At 43.5% G+C, this 23,108-nt stretch overlaps 1 protein-coding gene across 4 annotated transcripts in view; it reads left to right on the forward strand.

Annotated features, from left to right (window-relative positions):
• JARID2 (jumonji and AT-rich interaction domain containing 2) overlaps nt 1-23,108 on the forward strand; it is a 281,796-nt gene that overhangs the window by 127,822 nt on the left and 130,866 nt on the right. For 2 of the 4 annotated variants that reach the window (XM_064362994.1, XM_064362996.1), the window contains exon 2: nt 441-576. The exons of 1 other annotated variant lie outside the window; for it this stretch is intronic. In XM_064362994.1, coding sequence (XP_064219064.1) covers nt 441-576 — 136 coding nt within the window. Of the gene's footprint in view, nt 1-440; nt 577-23,108 lie in introns of those variants that run through there. One more of the 4 variants, XM_064362999.1, reaches the window with a different exon arrangement.

Consider the following 23,108-nt stretch of genomic DNA (forward strand, 5'->3'; position numbering starts at 1 on the left):
TTTTTCTGAAATTTGTCGAATATAAAACTACTGTTTACTAATTGATGAAGGTATTTGGATTTGGGGCGTTTAAAGAAGTGAGAAAGTGTATTGCTTTAAAAAAAAAAAAAGAGGTGAGGTTTCTCCATGTTGGCCAGGCTGGTCTTGAACTCGTGACCTCTGTTGATCCACCCAACTCGGCCTCCCAGAGTGCTGGGATTACAGGTGTGAGCCACTACGCCTGGCCTGCTTTCATTCTTTTTAACAGTCTGTGGGTTCACTTGTTCGAGGTCTGTCCAGAAAGGCCATTGTCCCTTTACCTTATGGGTGTAATTCTGACCTCCAAAACTGGGTCTTGGTCACACAGTACTTGTTTGGAAATTCCTCTAAAAGAAGGTTTATTTTGACTCTGAATATTGGCTTGCTTTCTATTCAGTAACTCCTCTCTTATGTTTCTCCAGGATGACAGTGATGGGATTCCGTGGTCAGAAGAACGGGTGGTACGTAAAGTCCTTTATTTGTCTCTGAAGGAGTTCAAGAATGCCCAGAAGAGGCAGCATGGGGAAGGCATTGCTGGGAGCCTGAAAACTGTGAATGGTGAGTTGACTCTCGTTGGAATATCTTGTTGGAACGTACGATATCTCTGGGCATGACCTTGTTTCTGAATTGGATGTGTTCTGGCAGCTTGTGTTTCCTAGTGTAGGCACTTCAGGACAGTCTGTAGGCTAGGTGAATCTGCACTCCAGACATCCTGTTGGGTTTATAGGCTTATTTTTATGTTCTTTTATGTACTGCATTATATAGTGGACAAAATGCCTTAGTCTATTCTGTAGGTCCTGTCTTGCTGGTTTTTCTATATGTATATGTCTTTCCACACAGGTACATGAGTAGAACTCTGATGATCTTGCTGAAATATGGAGTTTTTAATTCTTGTCCCCGGGTCGTACAGGAAGTAGCCTAAATCTTTCTGTCTACTGCCTTTCCTGCTCTCTGGCCCAACAGGCTTCTCATCCCTGCTTCCTTTCTTGTTGATCAGGCCGGGCAGGTTGCTGTAGTGGGGACAAGTATGCTGTGACTTAGAATTCCCATGCCTTCAGAATGGTGCTGCTTCCTGGATGGTTATCACTTGGCTCCTTGATGCCTGGAAAGAAACTTGTTCCAATCTGAGTTTGTTCTCATGTCTGTTTTGAACAGGGTACTTACGGTACAGATGAAGTCATCTAACAGAAAGCATCTGAGGACAAATGTGTAGTTTACTATTACATATCGTGGGAATGCAGTGACATTCTATAATGTCTTTGTGCACTTATCGGGATTACAGTTAAAGTGAATGAATTGACCATGTTTTGGCTTATGCTTCCTTGGGGCAAGGAGATAAGAGCTGGTTCTGTTCTTTTTGGAGAGCTGTGGCTGTAGTTTTAGGAGAGTCAGCATATATGGAGTGTCAGGGCGGAAAACGAGAGGTTCACCATGGCTTCCAATTTGTTTCCCACCACCTTAGTTGTCAGGTGAGTTATCTGGCAGCCTCCTGTTGAAACTCGTGCTCACAGGCGGTACCTGTTGCTGCTTTGTTTTTATGGGGCCATGGCAGAGTTTCCTGAGTCTCCTTCTGCTATTGCGTGACTTGAAACAAGAGCCTCTGACCACCCTCCCGGGTTTTCTTTCTTATGGGTGACTTGGCTTTGGAGGTCAACCATTAAGGCCATAGTGGCTCAGTCATGTGTGCGTCCCTCAACAAATCTCAGCCAACATGTATGAGAAAGGCCCATTTTGAGTCTTAGCATTTGCAGAAAACCAAATAAGTTGTGGAATCTATTGCCATAGCATTCAATTTAGACCCTCATAGTTACTTTCTTATAAGGCAGTCTGCCTTTTTATGTGGGTCTCCAGCAGATAGGGACCCTAGCCATTTGTTGCTTGATAATACAGTAAACTAAAAACCTTGTGTCAAGTTGGAGAACATTTGATGTGTTTATTGTCATTGATTCCTGTTGACCAATGTTTCTTGCTTAAATGTGGGGGATTGGGTACGAAGGAGAAGATCCTTAATCCTGCATTTAGAGTGGAGCGGTGGCTGCTCTGCTGTGAGATTGTGTGGTTTTGATGCTGAACGGTGCTGTTCAGGAGTGGTATAATGCCTTAGTGTTTCTTGGAATTGCCAACAGTGGAAACAAAAACACCCATCTTTTCTTAAGGGGGAAACACCAGCTTTTAGAACAAGCAGTTAGCCAGATGTCCTTGATTTAAGAAAGGTGAAATTTGAGTGAACGAATACAAGCTAACGTTTGTCATTCCGGAAGCAACCAGTGCTATTAGCCACTTGGCCAAATGTAGGTGTAGCTTTGGCATAGTCAAGGGCTTGATGATACTGAGGAGAAAATTTAAGTTGGCAAAGATGCCCCGTTGGGATCATTGAAGGCTTTTTATTTATTCTGGCACCACCTTCATAAGGGATGGTTAGTGTTTGTCATGCTAGTTTGCTTTTCATTAAGATGAAGACTTTAAGTCTTTAAAAAGAATACAGAGACATGGAGGCTTCTCTTTTGGTTGTGAAATTGCTGTGAATATGCCTTTTTCTCGTTTGTGTTTTGTGGGTTTTTGTGAAGGCTGCAGTCCAAGGTTACATTTTTTTTTATTCTGTATGTTGGATTTCTGTAGCAGTCTAAGTAAACATAACTTGAGTGTTTTTTAAGAATCATTATTTTCCTTGCTGTGGTGGCTATTGCCTGTAATCCCAGCCCTTTGAAAGGCTGAAGAGGGAGGATTGCTGGGGCCCACGAGTTCAAGACCAGCCTGGGCAACAAAGTGTGACCCTGTCTTTCCTAGTAATAATAATAATAATTATTATTATTATTATTATAAATTAGCCAGGCATGGTGGCAGATGCCTCTAGTCCCAGCTACTCAAGAGGCTGAGGCAGGAGAATTACTTGAACCCAGGGGAGGTCAAGGCTGCATTAACCTGTGTTCACAGCACTGTATTCCAGCTTGGGCAACAGAGCGAGACTGTCTCTTAAAAAATCATTATTTTCAAGGCAACTACCATGTTAACCTGTGCTTTCTTATTTTGGGGAGCTGCTGGGAAGAACAGGAAACTAGAATTGGTATCATGGGAAGAGCTCCTCTTCTGTAGGTGTTTGGGAGTATGATCCAGAGTAAGCTGAAACAGTAGGGAGAAACCAAGACTTTTGGACTGGTGAGGTTGTGGGAGTAGGGGTAGTTGTAACTGCAAGCTGTGTTGTGCATATACATATGGACGTGTGTGTGTGTCTTTGTATATATGTGTGTATTTATATGCATGCTCTTCTGTAAATCCCTTTAGTTTGAATGGATACTTTATAGTCGGCCGTCACTCATGTACTATCTTATAGAAACATTTAAATGTCAAATGAAACAAGAGGATAGGTTAGTGGGAGTGGAGGCAGGGTGTATTAGGTTTTTTTTATGCTGCTGATGAAGACATACTCAAGAATGGGAAGAAAAAGAAGTTTAATTGGACTTACAGTTCCACATGGCTGGGGAGGCCTCAGAATCATGGAGGGAGGTGAAAGGCACTTACTTCTTACCTGGCGACAGAAAGAGAAAACGAGAAAGAAGAAAAAGCGGAAACCCCTGATAAACCCATCAGTTTTATTGAGACTTATTCACTATCACAAGAATAGCACGGGAAAGATTGGCGCCCATGATTCAATTACAACGATGTGGGAATTCTGGGAGATAGAATTCAAGTTGAGATTTAGGTGGGGACAGAGCCAAAGCCTATCACAGGAGATAACGGACTGTAATGCTTTTAAGTCGTGCAAGTTTTGTGCTTTTCTCAATTTTATTTTTTTCATTTTATTTTATTTATTTATTTTTTTGAGACGGAGTTTCGCTCTTGTTACCCAGGCTGGAGTGCAATGGCGCGATCTCGGCTCACCGCAACCTCCGCCTCCTGGGTTCAGGCAATTCTCCTGTCTCAGCCTCCTGAGTAGCTGGGATTACAGGCACGTGCCACCACATCCAGCTAATTTTTTTTTGCATTTTTAGTAGAGACGGGGTTTCACCATGTTGACCAGGATGGTCTCGATCTCTTGACCTCTTGATCCACCTGCCTCGGCCTCCCAAAGTGCTGGGATTACAGGCGTGAGCCACCGCACCGGGCCCTATTTTTTTTTTTTTTTTTTTTTTTTTGCTTAGTTTCCACCCTGTAAGAGCCCTTTTCAAATGTCAGTGTTTCCACTGGTTCATTTTTAATTGTCACAGAAATTTGTCTGGTGGTACAATTTTAAGATTGTCCAGTCCAGAGCCATTGCTAGGAGGTGGCATCTGATGCTGGTCAGGCAAGGGTGAAAACGTATCCCTTCACCCCAGAGTGGGGGCTGGTGGTGGGACCTTCTCCCTCTGTGTCCTTTTTCATGCTTTTTAGCTTGGGGACAGTGACGTGCCTCCAAGAGCTCTAGTGCTTCCATCTGTAAGGTGAAAGCCCCATCATGGGGCCTTTATGACTGTTAGGTGTGGTAGTGACTTTCTTAAGGTCACACAGGTATTGAATTCACAGTAGCAGAATTGGAATTGCAGCTGAAGTCCTGAAACTTTGAATCCAGTACTTTTTTTCAAGATAGAATGCATGAAAACTGCATTGGAGCTTTGCAACAGGAATACCGAAAAGAAGATGTTTTGTTTTGTTTTTCCCATTTCTTGTTTTAAACAGGATTGTTTCTGGATCTTTTATTATTGGAAAATAATATTGGCTTATTGGAAGGTTTTGTGTGGAAAAATCATTTGTTTTCACTGTAATATTTAAAAATAACAGCAGAACGGATTTTACAGAATTTTTATATAATTTGTAAATAAAATAAACGTGACTTCTAAATTATTGGCAAGCTGGCGTAAGGAACAAGCAGCCCTTTGCCCTTCATTTGTGTGAAGGAGGTCGGGTATCCAGTGCTTGGAAACAGTGAGTGAACATTGCAGCTCGTAGCTGAGTAGGTGAGCTCAGCTGCCCTGGTTCTGCAGGTCTGTGATTCGTAATAACCCGAGCAGACATAAGATAGTGTAGACAACTCATTTTTCATGTCATAATATCCATGTTTGCTCTCATTCTTGTTTTTGTGGTTATATAGTGACAAGGAATGAAATTTTTTTTGGCCCCACTGTTGGTAGGAAATGGGAGTTTTGAATAGCCTCATGAGTTGTCTGTGTAGCAACTGATGCCATCGTTACAGCTCGTTGGTTATTGCTGGGCTTACATGTGAGGTGGTAAGATTTGCTGATTTTGTGTCTACTTTCTGTTGTAGATAATGCCACTTTTCATGGATGTAATAAATTGACAAAAGCTTTAGAAAGGACTGGCAGAGGCTGAGACCTTGGCCACTCTTCGAGGGCCCTTGGCCTGCTGGGGCTGAAATTAGGGACATTTAAATAATAACATGCTACACAAATAGTGAGTACACATAATTACACAGTCAGGGAGGGGAGCTATTAGCTGTATTTGAATTTCATTTGCTTCCTATAAATGTCATCTCAGATCAAGTCCTTTGGCCAGCAAAACACTCTTGACGAGATTTAAGGGACCCTGGATTGATTTCCTTAGACTTACCCCAGGCAGTACTTGTGATGGCCAGCCTACATTGAGTTCTCATTATTTTCCTGTTATTGTTCTAGTACTTTAGCTGTTACTCATTTAGTCTTCAGAACAAGCAATTTTATAGATGAGGGAACTATATACTAAGAGTGGATTAGCAGTTCGCCTACCCAACTATTAAGTGGAAGCTCCAGGATATAAATGCAGGCTTTGTGGATCAGAGTTCCCATAGTTTCTGGATTACAGCTCCCACGCTTTTAGCCACCACATGGATGAGGAGATGTAATTTTGGATCTTTTCATAAAGATAGCATTCCAAAAACAAGATTTTGTAGGAAGACTTGACTTTTTTAAGTAGCTGATTCTTTGGAAGGAGGTAAGTAGAATTTTTTACTGGGAACGGGAACCTTGGAAGGGCTTGGTAAGTATTTATTGAACATGTTTCTGGCCTTTATTTATGGATTGTAATTGAATTGATAGATTATATCAAAAAATGTAGACTCCGAATTGGTTATCCTCCTCTCTTCAGTCAGAGACACACAGATGCATCCGTTAGTTTCCATTTCCTCACTTAGAGTGTTGTGTTTTTAATGCTGTTGTGGCTCTGGCTGGCTGCGCTCTCACTGGAGGGGCGGTGCATGGACGTTCTGGCAACAGCTGCCAATTTGTAGCCAAGGACCAATATTGGAAGTGCAGATACAGGACATTCTGTAGCCAACCCCCCCCACCCCACCCCCTCACCCCCACCCAGTCCCCCTTCCCCCATTCTAAAAATGTAATTTTGAACTCCTTTCAGAATCTTTCAGTGATTTCCAAAGATTCTTGATGTGTATGGAATGAAATGTGGGCCCAACTGTGATTTCATTGTTCACAAAATATATTCACACAAGTCATAAAAACATATTTGTGAGTCAGAATAAAAAAGGTCACATGGTCTGATTTATGTAAGTTTATTTAAGGGCTATATTTGAAATAAGCGTCTGGGGTATATAGTAACCTTCCATCTGTGAAGGGGCACCCCCTGTTCCTTCTGATTTTCCTGGAGACTTTCAGGTCTAGCTGTTCTAGAGATGGTCTCTACTTTATCATTATCATTATTATTATTATTTTTGTCTGAAGAAAGTGGCTTCTGCTTCTGCTTCACCGAAGTGCTGATGTCTGTGCGCTAGTCTGCTTCTCTGTACGCTGTAGGGAGGCCAGCTGCAGCTTGAGTTTTCTCTGACACTCCTGTGTCTTGGCCTCCAGACTTCACTTTTCCTCTCCTGTGTCCCCCGATGTGACGACACACTGTGTGTGAAAGAAAGCTGGCTGAAATGAAAGGCTTCACAGTTGAAAACAACTTATTTTTTGTTTACTATGCAAGCTACATTTGTTGTGAAAAGTCGAGAAGGCTTGGGCTCTTTGTCTCTCAGCTGTTTTTTTTACTTAGTGATGTAGGTGGGGCATTTCTGTCAGATTTTCATTCTGTCAGTATTGGAGTTTCTGCTATGTGGGAGGCATTGTGGGTATAAAAACTGAGCTCGGGTTGCCTATTTTGGCCAAGTCCTAATACCTTATTTCATCTCCTCTAAGAGGTCATTGAGTGATGCACCGTTATTTTATGTATCAGTAAGCAAGAACCAAACAATGCTTCCAATTATGAATGTGGGACATCTTAATCATGAGATGCATGTTTTAACATGAGAAAAATAGGTACAACTTAACCTGTGAAGCAGGATAAAATACTGTAGGATAAACACTTTAAAAACCAAACAGGTGTATGGGTCAGTGCAGGAGGCTAGCAGGGAGGTAGCTGATGCCAGAGGCCCAGTCCTAGGATACAGGAAAAGTTGCATTTCCATGAACCTTGCAAAGGGGCCTTGAAAGACAGGAGAGTTTTCTGAGCAAGAGCTTGGCATGGCGTGGTCAGCAAATATTTGACTGGACCTTTGGTGTCAGCATCTAGTGTGACAAATGGCTGCAATGGCCAGTGTTGGTGGCCAAGTCACTTGTATGGGTCTGACACCAAAGGAATGGTATGCAATATTAAGGACTGCTAGAGCAGGAAGGGTCTTTTTAGAGGTATACAGGTCAAACTCATCATTTTACAGATGAGGAATTTTGAGCCTTGATGAGAAGCTTAACGGGAAGGCATGGATCATGCTGAAGCCCGATTGGAACCAGAAATCCAGTTTAAGTGACAGTGAGGCGCCACGCTTCCTAGTAGGCATGGCTGCTCGCACGCATTTCCTGGAGCGTTAAGAATGGAAGTGCCTGAGGAGGTTAATGTGCTCCTCTTTCAGGTCACTTTGTGCTTGACACCCACTGTCCCTCTTGTTCTCTCAGCCCACCTCCTTTGTCAGCTCAGTGAGCTGCGCTCTGTGTCCCTGATTGCATCATCATTTTCATCAAATCCTGGACTCCTTTAAGTGGGAGGGACACAGCACTCAGGTAGTGTCACCTGGGAGTGGAGTAGGCTGTAGGGTGGAGGAGGTGGTGTCCGTGGGGAGACAGAAGGGAGAGCAGTCTGAGCTTGAGTTGGGCCTATTTGCTACAGTGTTTTCCTGCTTGTGTCGGTTCTTACAGAAGTTCAGCTTCAGAGAAGTGTGGAAGGCACATGGATGGAAATTTGTTGTAGTCTAGATTTTTTTTTTCTTTGAAACAGGGTCTTGCTATGTTGCCCAGGCTGACCTCAGATCCCTGGACTTAAGCAATCTTCCCATTTCACCTTCTGAGTCATTGGCACTACTGGCATGCATCATCATGCCCAGTTTGGGATTTTTTTTTTTTTTTCCTTTTCTTTTTTAAAGCTGAAGTTCCTTCTATAAGGGTCTCTCTAGTTTCTTTGTGGACAGAATTAATCACCCCTCCCCCATGGCATCACACTGGAAATGATCCCTCCTTTCTTTATTATTTTCCCCTCTTCACTGGTTCATTTCCACCATTGTAAACATGTTCTTAATTTTCCTATAATAAAGCCTCCCTGGTTCTTCTATCTCCTGCCTGCTCTGTCCTTCTCTTAGTTTATAGCAGAGTCCCTTGAAAGAAAATGTGTAAAGGGTTTTTCTCCATGCCCTTCTATTTATATTCATATTAATATCCTCCAGCCTTTCTTTGCTATTCACCTTCGAACCCCTCACGTCGGGCCACTTATCAAGGTCAGTAGTGATTGCCTAAGCCACATTTCCTTTATTCTGGGCTGTAATTGCTCATTCAGCAGCATTTACCGTGGTTGAACATCGCCTGAACACCAGCTGCCTGCCTGACTGCTGCATTTGATTTTTTTTTTTTTTTTTTTTTTTTTGAGACGGAGTCTCGCTCTTGTTACCCAGGCTGGAGTGCAATGGCGCGATCTCGGCTCACCGCAACCTCCGCCTCCTGGGTTCAGGCAATTCTCCTGCCTCAGCCTCCTGAGTAGCTGGGATTACAGGCACGCGCCACCGTGCCCAGCTAATTTTTTTGTATTAATAGAGACGGGGTTTCACAATGTTGACCAGGATGGTCTCGATCTCTCGACCTCGTGATCCACCCGCCTCGGCCTCCCAAAGTGCTGGGATTACAGGCTTGAGCCACCGCGCCCGGCCTGCATTTGATTTTTAAACTTATTTTATTTATTCATTCTTTTTGGAGATGGAGTTTCCCTCTTGTTGTCCAGGCTAGAGTGCAGCGGCACGATCTTGGCTCACTGCGCCCTCTGCCTCCCGGGTTCAAGCGATTCTCCTGCATCAGCCTCCAGAGTAGCTGGGATTACAGGCATGCACCACCATGTCTGACTAATTGTGTACTTTTAGTAGAGACAAGGTTTCTCCATTTTGGTCAGGCTGGTCTGGAGCTCCCAACCTCAGGTGATTGAGCTGCTTGGGCCTCCCAAAGTGTTGGGATTACAGACATGAGCCACTGTACCCACCTGTTTTTTTTTTTTTTTTTTTTAATTTTTATGTTTTAGAGATAGAGTCTCCTTCTGTGTCCCAGGCCCGAATGCACTGGCTGGACCACAGCTCACTGCGGCCTCAGCTCTCGGGCTCATGTGTCCTTGTGCCTTATCCCCCGAGTATCTTGGACCACAGGTGGGTGCCACCACGCCCAGGTAATTTTTAAATTGTTTGGAGAGATGGCATCTCCCTGTGTTGCACAGGGTGATCTTGAACTCCTGGGGTTAGCTGATCCTCCCAAAGTCCTTACAGGTGTGAGCCACTGTGCCTGGCCCAGTGTGGTTTTTTGATAGGCCTCATGAACTTAAGATGTCCCAAAGCCAAGTATATGCAAGGTCTGTCATCTGCTTCTGGCCCCCCATGCCCTTTCCCTTTTTCGGTAAGTGGCAGTTCCTTTTTACTAGTTGTGGTGGCCAAACCTTTGGAGTCATCTGTTACATGTTTTTTCAGATTTTGCATTCAACTTTAGCTAACCTATTTCATTTATTTAGACATAGGGTCATACTCTATTCCCTAGGCTGGAGCGCAGTGGGGGCAGTCACAGCTCACTGCAGCCTGGACCACCTGGACTCAAGCGATTCTTCCCCTTTAGCACCCCCCACCCACCCTCACACACATACGTAATCCAAGTTGCTGGGACTATAGGCATGTGCCATCATGCCCAGCAAATATTTTTGTATTTTTTCGTGGAGAGAAGGATTTTGCTGTATTGCCCAGGCTGGTCTTGAATTACTGGGCTTAAGCAATCCTCCTTCCTGCCTTGGCCTCCCAAAGTGTTAGAATTACAGGTGCGAGCCATTGCTCCAGTCCTTAGCTACCCTATTTGAAACTCACAATCCCTTTCGATTCTGAACTTGCACCCCTGCTTCTGTTCCACATTGTCATATTGTCTAGCTTGGGTTGTATTGCAGCCTCGGGTGCTCTCTCAGCTTCTGCCTTTGTATTTCTCCAGGCAGCAGCCAGCACTAGCCTTGAAAAATGTAAATTCACACCTGTAATTCCAGTACTTTGGGAGGCAGAGGCGGGCGGATCACGAGGTCAAGGGATCGAGACCATCCTGGCCAACATGGTGAAACCCCGTTTCTACTAAAAATACAAAAAAAATTAGCTGGGCATGGTGGTGCATGCCTGTAGTCCCAGCTACTTGGGAGGCTGAGGCAGGAGAATTGCTTGAAATCAGAAAACGGAAGTTGCAGTCAGCCGAGATTGCGCCACTGCACTCCAGCCTGGCGACAGAGTGAGATTCCGTTTAGAAAACAAAAAAGTGTAACTTAGTCTGTGTTGTGTTCTTCCTGATTTAGGTGTGTCTGCCCATCCTTTTAATTTGAATGCTAAATATGTCCTCATGCTGGCCACTTGATTGCCTGCCCGGCTCCCTCCCCATCACTCTGTTGTCATTTTCTGTCTCTCTCTGCCTCACCCACTCCAGGCTTCCTGCTACTTTAATTACACAAAGCATACTCTGTTTAGCTCTCACTGATTTTTCTATTGAGAATTCTCTCCTTTCCAGCATCTGTGACTTGATCTCTCTGTACATTTCAGGTTCCCCTTCAAATGCCCCCTTACCCCGGAATGTTCCTTGAACATCCTAGTAAAAAGGGTACCTGCCTCTGTTACTCATTAGTGCTTATGAAGTCTGTCTGTCTGCACAGCATTTTTCACTGCCTGACATTGTAGTACTGGGAGGAAGTGCGTGCGTGTGTGTGTGTGTGTGTGTGTGTGTGTGTGTGTGTGTGTATTCCTGTCTAGCCACATTTGATTGTAAATTCTTTGAGAGGTAAATTTCATTTGTGTTGACTGCTGCTCTGTTCTGGTGCCTGGGATCTCCCAAGTCTGTGTTGTGTGAATGAGCATGCTCAGCGGCTCACCTGCTCGCCACCCACGTCTCTCCTGCCCCCTCCCCAGCACTTCTTGTTGCCATGCTGTGGACGTGCCTCTCTCTGTTGGGGGACTGAGAGTCTGCCAACTGGGACTCCAGATTTCATTTTAGAAATGCTCACACCATGACACCCTAGGCCCCCAGATGTCAGCTCATCTTATTTTCCCCTTAGCCAGAGGGAATTTCTTGGAATTGGGTCGGCCTTGTATCCTTGCTTTCTGAACCACATTCATTGCATCCCTGTTTTGGTACAAGGTATGTTGCTTGGTAGTTTAAATTAAAATTGGGTTTTTAAGAAACAGTTTTAAAAAATTCTCTTCTCAATTGATGATTTTTGTACTTTTACTACTATGTTTTGGGTTAGTTTAATGGGCCTCAGGTGTTATGCAGCTTGTACAAGGCCACGTAGCAGAGAAGTTGTCAAATTGGCGTTTGAACTCAGAACTTCTGACTCTGGATCTGTGTGTGTGTGTGTGTGTGTGTGTGTTTAAACCAAGGAAAAACTGAAACCACGTATCTCGAGTGTATCTTGTTTTGACAAGTATACACACCTAACCGAGTGACCGACACTGGAGGGTAGATAGAGTACCTTCCTATCACCCTGAAAAGGTTCCTCCTTCTTCCTTCTCCCTTTTGTACAGTTGACCTGTTTATTTTTGTATTTAGAGACAGTCTTGCTCTGCTACTGAAGCTGGAGCACCATATAACCTCAAGATCCTGGCCTCAGTTGATCCTCCCTCCTGCTGGCTTTGCTGGCGTGAGCCACTTTGCCTGGCCAGTTGACGTATTTAAATGTATGTGCTCGTTTGGAGTTTGTCAACACCACTATCTATTTTTATGAGCTGTTATGCTTATAGATGGGTGTATGATGTTTGCCCAGAATGTGCCAGATGTCTGAGAGTGTCTGTTGGGGGCTGAAAGTGCCTCAAGGCCTGAGGCCCATGTGTGTCCCCTTAGCAGCTCCAGAAGAGGCTTATGTAGGCACAGTGTTTGAATAGGAACCCTGCTATTGGAAAGATGGTGACATTCTTAGAGTCAGAATCTCTTAAACTGGCATCATGGTTTTGTTCTGAACTGTTGTGCACACCCGGAGCAGATGGCTTTGGAGCAGGCTTCCTTCTGATTCTCTTCCATGTCACCTTTCTCATGTAGCACATTGGCCACCACTGTTGGTAATCTGTGAGAATTCAGAATACTTAGCCTGCTGTGTTAACATTAAAAGTTCTGGAACTAGGGTCCCAGACTTGGCTTTTCCCAGAGGCACTCTGCAGATACATCTGTAGGTCATGTCTTTTGATAGTATGGTGTGTATTTAGTTAGACCGATTCCTGTGAGGAGCCCATGATCTCCTTGTTGCCCTTGAGGATGCCAAGACAACAGTGCCCATGGTGGGGTAGAATTGCTTCTCATAGACCTTAGGGGTTAGAGCTTCAACAGAAGCCTTTGTGGGGAGCACATTACGGTCTCTGCAGGCCTTGGAGATGGTGACATTTTATTCCATTCTAATTGTAGATTAAATTAACCTCCATGTTAATCTGCACCTTGTTTTTGTTGTTGTTGTTATTGTTGTTGTTTTTCTTCTTTTTTGCTTGTGCGATACTAGAACATTTTCCTGCTAAGTCAGGAAACCCGTAGAGCTGTCTGACCTTTGAGAAGGTTGGATGGAATGCCTGCTTTTGAGCAGGGGGTGGCAGTTGTGGTGGCCCTGGAAGGATGATTATGTTGTCATAGATTATTTGGGGAAGCATTGTGGGATTATTTGAGGACTTTTGAGGTTGAGGGAATCCTATTTGTTAAACAGTAATTCATCTTATCTGCCTATTGTGACTCCCAGCCATTTTTTATTCTTTTCATGTAATAGAAAGGAAAGACCCTGCAGGGTCGCCAGATAGGGCCACCTATAGGCAGAGGTGACTTGTTTGTGAATAGGATCTATTATTTAAAACATTCTTTCTTGTAAAGTGATATTGTCCTCTGCTAGAGAAAGACCTCATGTGTTTCCAAAATCTTCGATTTCTGTGGCATGTGTATTTAAGTAGCTTTAATTACTCTCAGATTTACCGTTATGGACTGTGCTTAGGTCCAGTTTACCTCACATTGAGAGGGCCTTTTACTTAGCTTTTGGAAATAACCTGCTATTACTTGAGCCGCATTAAATGTTTAGAGTCCTGTATGGTGTATCTTTAAAGCCAGAAGAGTGATTATTAGATATGCTTTTGGGAAATTACCCTACAGTCTATAAATCCCTTAATTTACAATTTGATTTTTAAGCTCACCTGCTGCCAAATCTCATCTATCCTCCTAGCTTCCTCTGTAGGCTTTAACATGCTTCTGTAGAGTCCCAGATTTAGCTTCTTCATAATTTCTTTCCCAAGGATCATAAAAACAGTACAGGTCTATTATTCAAGGAGATATAGGGATGAGGAGAGAAACAGGACCTGTGGGTTTTTTTTTTCTTTTTTTTTTTTTCTTGAGACAGAGTCTTGCTCTGTTGCCCAGGCTGAAGTTCAGTGGTGAGATTTAGGCCCACTGCAACCTCCACCTCCCAAGTTCAAGCAATTCTCCTGCCTCAGCCTCCAGGCACCCACTGCGACACCCGGCTACATGAGCTGTTTTATGATCTTGGACCTGCCCATTGGGAGAGCGTTTACTGGTGACATACCATCCTTGATTATAAACTAGCAAGACCAAACCTGTACCCTGCCATTGACATCCAAGGAGTGCCGTCTCTTGTGTTTCAGGGTGATTTGTACCCCGCATGCCTTGAGGCCCCGTGGCCTTCTCTCCCTACACTCTTCTCTGACCTGTTACTAGTGTTCTTGCATCATTTATGCTTTGGCTCTAATGGCTGGTTCAGCCGTTTCTGTACACAGGTCGTCTTGTGTAACCTGCCCTGCCCTTGTCATCAGGATAGTCCTTAACTGAGTCTCTGTTTCCTTTTTGCACATAGGTGGGTGCCTGGCATGCTTGATACTGCCTCTCTTGGTGACGGGGAAGGCCGTATGCACTGAGGCTCCCAGGTAGCTCTGGCGGTCTCTGATGTGGTAATGTCCCTTTAGCTTTCCATAGCTCTCAAAGTTACGCTGCCTTCTGATGCATGAAGGTAGTCCAAGGTCTCCATTTTGTAATCATTTATTTAACTGTTTTTTTAAGTATTAATTTATTTAACTGTTTGTATTTTTTTCTGTTGCCCAGGATGCAGTGCAGTGACGCAGTCTCGGCTTCCTGCAGCTTGTGTGCACCACCCCCAGTAATCCTCCCACCTCAGCCTCCTGGCACGTGTCACCAAGCCTGGCTGATTTTTAAATGTTTGGGTAGAGATGGGGGTCTCACTATATTGCCCAGGCTGAAACAATGTTAATTTTGGTAGTCTCCTTCCATCCTGTGCAACTGGGGTTTTCACGAAGGGACCCATGCTTTTGAATGCATATTTAAAAAATAGCATCTTGCCTCCTTCTGAAGCAAATTTAGAAGAGTGAATCTTGAGTGGTCTGTTCCCTAGGGGCTTCCCCAGCAGTGTAGCCTCCACAACATGACTTTGTTCGTAGTGTCATTTCAAAGGGCCTTCCAGTTAGTTCAGTTGCAAAGTGTTAGAGTTTTAAAGGGTTAGCTGGAAGGCTCTCAGCTGGCACTTTCTGAATTCCTCTGAGGAAAATGTTGGCAAAGTCTCCACTCTGCCTGAACTCTTTTTATAAATGGAGAAGCCAGGAGTTAGGAAACCATCATACAAAGTGAGGTCAAACCCTCTGCGGAAACATGTTATTATCCTAGCTAAGACCGTGGACAATTTTATGGTAATGTGATGGTATCAACCCCCTCCCACCCTTTGATGTTTTGATGTTTCAGAGAGCCCTTCAGTTCCTCTTCCTGCTACCAAAAATAGAAGTGTGGAGTGCAGCAATTTACAGTGTTTCTCTATTTTTAACTGGAGAGCTTTTTTTTCCCCACAAGATGCACATGGTTTTTAGTTTCCTCCTTTGACAATTTAAATGAAGAAGACATAGTGTTTTATTCAACAGGTGTCCCACCTTCTAAGGAAAGTGCACTTTTTTCATCCCCCACCTCCCGCCCTTCTCTGTTTTAGAGAACAAGTTTCTACAGTAAGGAGGAGGAGCTTGCCCTTGATCTACTCTAATGTTTCTTGCCATCTATCTGACTTGCATTTCAGTCTCATGAGAAACCCAGTGTGAATGCACCATGGAGCTCGAGAGGTTTCCATGCTCCTGAGTTGTCAAGCCTGTAGCCACTTCTGCCCAGTCCCCAGAGAAGTCTAGAGATGGAGAAGAACCCAACAGAGCATGCTGGTGTCGGGTTCTTTCTTTAACCATTCATCCCCGCACACCTGCACTGCTGCACACTCAGGTCCAGCCAGGATGTCCTTTCTATCTCTGTCCACATTGTGCAGCCAATGCTTGGTGCTTCTAGACTTCTGGGGTCTCCCTTTATGGAAGAATTCCAAGGGAATAGGTTAAGATCGCCATCAAGTGGCTGTTCTTGGTAGTGGATGTTGACATCCCCGCTGGCCAATTTCTTAGACCCTCTGTCTGTGCGAGGGATTGCCTGTCCTTTTGTACGGGTAGGGATTTGTTGACAGAGCTCAGGACATCTCTATATGTTACAGCCTTGAAGAAGGCATCTCTGAGAATGCAAGCTGGGTCTTCTCATGTGTGCTCTGTAAAACCGAAGGCAGTCTGGGTTGTCCCTGGAATTGTTAATACAGAGTATCAGATTGCCTGGAGAGAATGGCTGGGCATCCACCTTCCTGCCAGCTCGGGGCCAGGAGGTCGCAGTCCTTTAGGTCTGCTAGTGGAAATTGTTGAAGGATCACACTGTCATCCCAGTAAGTGTAGCCCAGGGTCCCACCAAGGGTTCAAAGAAGCAACCAACTTGATACCACCATTCTGTTTCGGTTTCTCTTTGTTGTTTTCCAGCTCAGAAAATGGGACACTAATTTTTTTTTTCCCCTTCAGAGGTGGTATTCTTAGGATTAATGCAGTTGATTTATTTCAAGTTCTTAGTGCCTGTAAAAATGTAAACATTTAAATGATGATCATCATTGTGGTTGTAGATACATGTTACCCCATGATGTCCTGTTAGTGTTATAGTTTGTTGTAGAGTAGGACACCTAAAGAATGATTTTCAAGTTGGTTTGCCCCCTTCCTAGGTTCTGAATGCCAGTGTCTTATAATTAGGCCTCACCCTAGGACTTAGGGAGCTGACTGCTGTGGCTCTGACATATAGAAGGAAGAATTGCCTCTTCAGTTTTCCCAGCAAGTCATCCTCAGTTGTGTTGGTAAAACTGCCCTGTAGGTGTAGTAGGTGTTAGTTTGGATAGGAGGGGTACCTCACCCCTGTCAGGGCACAGAGTATTGGATTCTGAAGTCTCTGAGGAGCCTTAGCAAGAGTTTCTGAGCTGGCATGTGATATATGATGGAGGCTAGATCAGGGGGGCGGGGATGCCTGCCACAGACAGAGGGGAGAAGGTAACTATGGAATTGCATCTGATGGGGACAAACTCGAAGTTAGGGTCAACGAAAGAAAATTCTTAAGGCCAGTCTATTTTAGGCAGCTTTTTAGAAATGATAAAGGCTGTGTTATGCAACCAGTTACTTTGCAATCTGTCAAATCATATTAAACCAGAATTCCTGGACTGTAGCCATCTCAAGCAATATTGAATGCATCAAAAATTTGATGTGTTGGAATGGGCACTGACATTGGATCGTAATTCTAGTTCTACCAGTAACTGGGTGTTTCTGAGCAAATCGTGGCTTCCTCCTTAAGTAAAACAAAACGCCAGATCTCTCTGTCATGTTTGATTTTGTTTCAGTGATGAGTGGCATTGGGGTGTTGAAGGCATGCTCCTGCTCTCCCACCTTGGTGGCTCTGTCAGGCTTTTTGGGACAGGGAAGCATTTGGATGCTTTTGCAGAATTTGGAGGGAAGTGAATGAGAAGTATTCTGGAAGCCATGAATGTACCCTTCGAAGGCTAACTGTCCCTCTCCTTTGGTGTGTGAAGGCATCAATACAGTGATACCAGAGTGTTGTGTGTGTGTATCTGGAGGTGGCAAAATGTGAGTCCACCTCAGCCTAGGTTTTAGTGGCACTTTGTTCAGAGTATTAGTTGATGATTACTGTCAAGCTACATTAAAGTGGCCTATAACCATTTCTTTATTTATTTTTTTCTTTGAGACAGTTTTGTTCTGTCGCCAGGCTGGAGTGCAGCGGCAAAATCTCAGCTCACTGCAAACTCCACCTCCCAGGTTCAAATGACTCTGGTCTCAGACTCCAAGTATCTGTGATACAGTCGCCCACCACCACACCCAGCTAATTTTTGTATTTTTCTTTTAGTAGAGATGAGGTTTCACCATGTTGGCCAGGATGATGTCTATCTCTTGACGTCGTGATCCACCAGCCTCAGCCTCCCAAAGTGCTGGGATTACATGCATGGGCCACCGCGCCCGCCCCCTAAAACCATTTCTAATAAAAATCACCCTTTGGGGTATTTGTTTTATATGAAGTTTCCCCTACAGATTTTAGTTTTCGGAATAAGCCTGTGGCTCTTTAACACTACCAATCTCTATTTCCCCTTCTACCCTCCCCTACAAGCTAGACTGATTACCACCTCGATCCATCTGCTGCTAAATTTAAGGTGATTTGTCAGCCTGCTGCTGCATTTGCCCCCTGAAAAGGATTCACCTTCTGTCTGCTTTGCCCTGTTTATGGGGTATGGTGGTGAGGAGGGGGTTCTAAGCTTGTAGCAGTGCGGCGGAGGGACGAGGGACTGCTGCAGACATGGCAACAGACATGTTGGTCAGCATGATCAGCACTATAGGTCATTGCTGCCCAGTAGCAGTTTGTGTGATGTTGGAAGTGTTCTGTATCTGTGTTGTCCTATACAGTAACCACTAGCTGCCTGTGCTCCTTCAACTTTTGGAGCTGGGCTGTTTTTTTGAGACAAGGTCTCGCTCTGTGTTGCCCAGGCTGGAGTTCAGTGGTATCATCATTGCTTATTGCAACCTCCACCTCCCAGGTTCAAGCAATTCTCATGCCTCAGCCTCCCCAGTAGCGGAGATGACTGGCACCCACCATGTTGACTGGCTAATTTTTGTATTTTTAGTAGAGACAGAGTTTCACCATCTTGGCCAAGCTGGTCTCAAACTCCTGACCCACCTCGGTGCTGGGATTATAGGCATGAGCCACCATGCCCGGCTAAGAGACTGAATTTTGTATTTGATTTAATTTTAGTTGATAGAGATGTGAAAAGCCATGTGTGGATAGAGGCTACCAAGTTACTGCAGCTACAGAGACAGTATAAGCATGAAAAGGTAGTGAAATCCTTCCCTTGTATCCCTATGCTCTGTTTTTGCTTTTCGCTGGAAGTCTTTCTGGGTATTCTTTCAATTATCCTCATGGTATATTATGTAGACAATTCTGGTAAAGTTTAAAAAAATGATATTTAACGCAAATGCCTTTTAGTCAATGTTAGAATATGTTTGCCCATTGTATCCATGAAAGCATCATAAACCACAACCTTTGTCTACCTTTGTCATTTACCTTCTCTAGTGTTTCCTTTAGCTCCACGTAAATTATGTTGGTAGCTCCATCTCATTTCCATCATTGAGTAAATTCTCTTGTGATTGACTCTACTTCTGTGCTGTTGACACAGCCAGCCAGTTTCCTTGTGATACTCTGAATTTTAAGATTTCCTTTTACTGTATTACTAAAGAAAGTCATTTGAATTGTGGAAAAATTTGAGATTTCAGAAAACTGTAAAGATTGCTACTAGAGAGAATACCATAAATGATGTTCCATATTTATCATTGCAGCACTTGGGTTATTTCTGGTCTTCTCTATGATGTATGAAGCTTTTAAGGAAAATGCCAGGAAGAATATACACGAAATTGTTAACAGTGATTATGGGTATATTGGGACTTGGATGATTTCACTGCGTAAATAGGAGGATTCTAGGTAGTTTTGACATTTATTTAAATGTTTAGTAACAGAATGAGGTTATGTTAGCAGGATATAAAAGGTACATATTTTGAGAAAGACACAAAACTGCTTTAGTTACAGAAAAAAAATCAGCCTCCAAACAAAAACCCCCCAAAAATGGTAAAATTGAAATTAACAAAGGCCTCAACATCATGTCTAGATTTCCACATGTTAAATTGAGTGCTTATAAAATTATATTTTACCTGAAAATCTGACGATGAGGTCTTCTACTTCCCAGGAATTTCTCATTTCGATGAATGAGTGCTGAGATATCATAATTTATTGTAAATTATGAGTTATTTCTAGGATAAGAATTTCAAACATAAAGAGACAAAGAGTTCTTTGACACATTTACCTTTCCCAGAGAATGTCAAATGTTAGGTGCATTGTACGTAGCGTGGGGTTTCCCAGGTAAGAGCACCTCAGGCTTACGAAGCCCTGGCTTGTCTCCGAGACATAGCTAACTCTTTCAACAGCATAAATGCAGTGTGACATTGTGAGGGTTATTCAGATGAGCAAGGCCGATCTGGTGGCTCACGCTCATACTCCCAGGACTTTGTGAGGTGAGGTGCCTTGGGAGGATTGCTTGAGGCCAGGAGTTCGAGACCAACCTTGTTAACATGGCGAAACACCATCTCCACAAAAAGTATAAAAAATTAGCTGGTTGTGGTGGCGCACATCTGTAGTCCAGCTACTTGGGAGGCTGAGGTGGGAGGACTGGTTGAATCCGGAAGGGCGAGGCTATAGTCAACCTAGATCGTGCTACTGCACTGCAGCCTGGGACATAGAGTGAGACCCTGTCTCAAAATATAAGATGAGCAAGACTAAATCTTCTTCTTGAAGGAACGTGACAGTTGGTAAATGCGACTTTTGTACCTTTTGAAATTATATTGGAATGGCATCTGTCAAGTGGGAAGAGAAGCAGGAGCTCTCTAGCCAGAGGAGAGAATAGTCAGAAAAGGGAACAGTGCATGCCAAGGCCTTGAAGCTCCAAAGGTCAAGAAATGAAGAGAATGTGTTAGCTGTCACATATGCAGGACTCAACCCATCCACCCCAGCGGCTTCATGCAGTAATTCAGAACCAAAGCATTGCTATTCAGTCTATTGCATGGCCCAGGAAACTGGTGTAGAATAATTTTTTTTTAAGGTATATAGGGATAATTTAAGCCAGTCAAGGAAGCTACAAAATAATTAAAACAGGGTATGTTGAAGTTGTTCTTCTGTCATTAGTTTGTTGTATTAACCAACAGACTATTAGAAGCAAATCATTGCTTCTGTCATTGGTTTCTTAGTATTAATTTCTAGAAATTACCGAATTACAGACCTGTTAGCCTTCATTTCCAAGTTGCTCCTTTGAAAAGTTTTATTAGTTAATCACCACATTAGCAACGTATGAGACTATTTTGTCAGAGTCAGAACTTTGAAAGTGTGATTACTCACTCTTCAGTTTTGACCTATCAGCCTTTTGTTTCACTGGTTTGTTTTGTTTTGTTTTGAGACAGAGTCTTGCTCTGTTGCCAGGCTGGAGTGCAAGTGGCAAGATCTGGTCTCACTGCAACCTCGCCAACTCCAATTCCCCTGCCTCAGCCTCCTGAGTAGTTGGGACTACAGATGCTCGCCACCACACCTGGCTAACTTTTTATGTTTTTAGTAGAGGCGGAGTTTCACCATGTTGGCCAGGATGGTCTCGATTTCCTGACTTAGTGATCACCCCACCTTGGCCTCCCTACGTGCTGGGATTACAAGCATGAGCCATCGTGTCTGGCATCAGTGCTTTTAATATGCAGATTTCCTTTCTTCACTATTCCTAAGCAGGTAAAACAGCTTTTTCGAGATTATGGTTCAATTTTACTTTATACTATTGAGTAATTTTTTTTTTGAGATTGAGTTTCGCTCTTGTTATCCAGGCTGGAGTGCAATGGGGCGATCTCGGCTCACCGCAACCTTCGCCTCCTGGGTTCAAGCAATTCTCCTGCCTCAGCCTCCTCAGTAGCTGGGATTACAGGCACGCGCCACCATGCCCAGCTAATTTTTGTATTTTTAGTAGAGACGGGGTTTCACCTTGTTGACCAGGATGGTCTCGATCTCTTGACCTCGTGATCCACCCGCCTTGGCCTCCCAAAGTGCTGGGATTATAGGCATGAGCCACTGCGCCCGGCTGAGTAATGTTTTAAAAATATTCCGAAAATCATTGATAATCTTGTTGATCATCTTTGACTTGGCATCCTTTCTGTGTTCACCTTTTAAAATTCATTAACTGGATTTCCTTCAAATATGTTAAGTACCTATTTGTTTCTTTTTCTAAGCAAAAAGCTAACAATATATATTGAACCAAAATTTGAGTAATTTATTACCGTAGAAGTTTATGAATGTATGTAGGTAGCCCTGTATGTTTACAGTATAGCACAAACCCTTTTACTTGTGGAGTTAATGCCCCCAACGCCAGTGTTGTCCTGATTTCCATTTAACAGGTGAGGAAATGGAGGCAGAGAGAAGTCTTAATGATTTTTCTTACAATGACAGCTTGATGAGGAGTGGAACCAGGCTGTGTGTGCTGTGTATGATCCACTAAAGTTTTTAGTGTAAAGTGTTTTATCAAATAAGTCAGTAATTTTTAATTTACAAAATTCATGTAGAGGCTGAGTACGGTGACTCATGCTTGCAATCTCAGCACTTTGGGAGTCTGAGGCGGGTGGATCAACAGGTCAGGAGTTCAAGACCAGGCTGGCCAAGATGGTGAAACCCCATCTCTTTCAAAAATACAATAATTACCTGGGAGTGGTGATGGGCGCCTGTAATCCCAGCTATTTGGGAGGCTGAGGCAGGAGAATTGCTTGAACCCAGTAGGCAGAGGTTGCAGTGAGCCGAGATCGCACCACTGCACTCCAGCCTCGGCAACAAAGTGAGACTCCATCTCAAAAAATAAAAAATAAAATAAAAATTCATGTTGAATACAGTAGTGCTCCCTTATCCACGGGTATTACATTTCAAGACGCTCAGTGGATGCTGTTGATATTACCAAACTCTTTATAGACTGTTTTTTTTTTCCTGTACCTACATACTGTACAGTGCAGATCATTTCATGTCCTGGGCAGGATAGCTCATAGTTTGATTATGCTACACAAAATGGTGTGCAATTTAAAACTTATGAGTTGTTTATTTTGGGGATTTTTAAACTGAATATTCTCAGACCTTGGTTGACCATGGCTGACTGAAACCTTGGAAATCTAAACCTCAGAGAAGGAGGGTTACAGTGTTGTCTTTTTTGATAGCTTCTGAATTTCAACAACTGCTTTAATTGTAGCATTAACAACCCAGTTAGTTTCGTGAGTTTTCATACCGTCACCCAGTCCGGATCATCCTACTGTGTTCTTGTAATTATTGCTATTACTGTATAATTGTACGGTGTGGCCTGGTGGTCATGTTGGCTGTCTGGCCAGCCACATGTATTACACAGTTCATCACCGTTGGTGCTTCAGGAATTACCAAGCCTTCTTGGAAAGTGTTCAGGCCAGACTCTGTGTGTACCTAATTTTGGTTGGTATAGTACCAGTGTATTAACTTTTATTTAAATAAAATTCCAACAAGTAATATTATTATATACCGCTGCCGTAGAGTGTCCACACTTTAATGATGTTTTTGAAAGTCAAATATTAATACAGTAGATTACCTTTCTGCATTGACTTTTATCACAACCTACTTGATAATGGTCAGTTCTACATAATTTCATCCAAGTAACACAAGTATCATTACAAATATGTGGCTGATGCTGGGTGACCATTA

This window comes from Aotus nancymaae, unplaced genomic scaffold, assembly GCF_030222135.1.
Source record: "Aotus nancymaae isolate 86718 unplaced genomic scaffold, 86718_ANA_hifiasm-v0.15.2.pri h1tg000051l, whole genome shotgun sequence".
NCBI classification, from domain to species: domain Eukaryota; kingdom Metazoa; phylum Chordata; class Mammalia; order Primates; family Aotidae; genus Aotus; species Aotus nancymaae.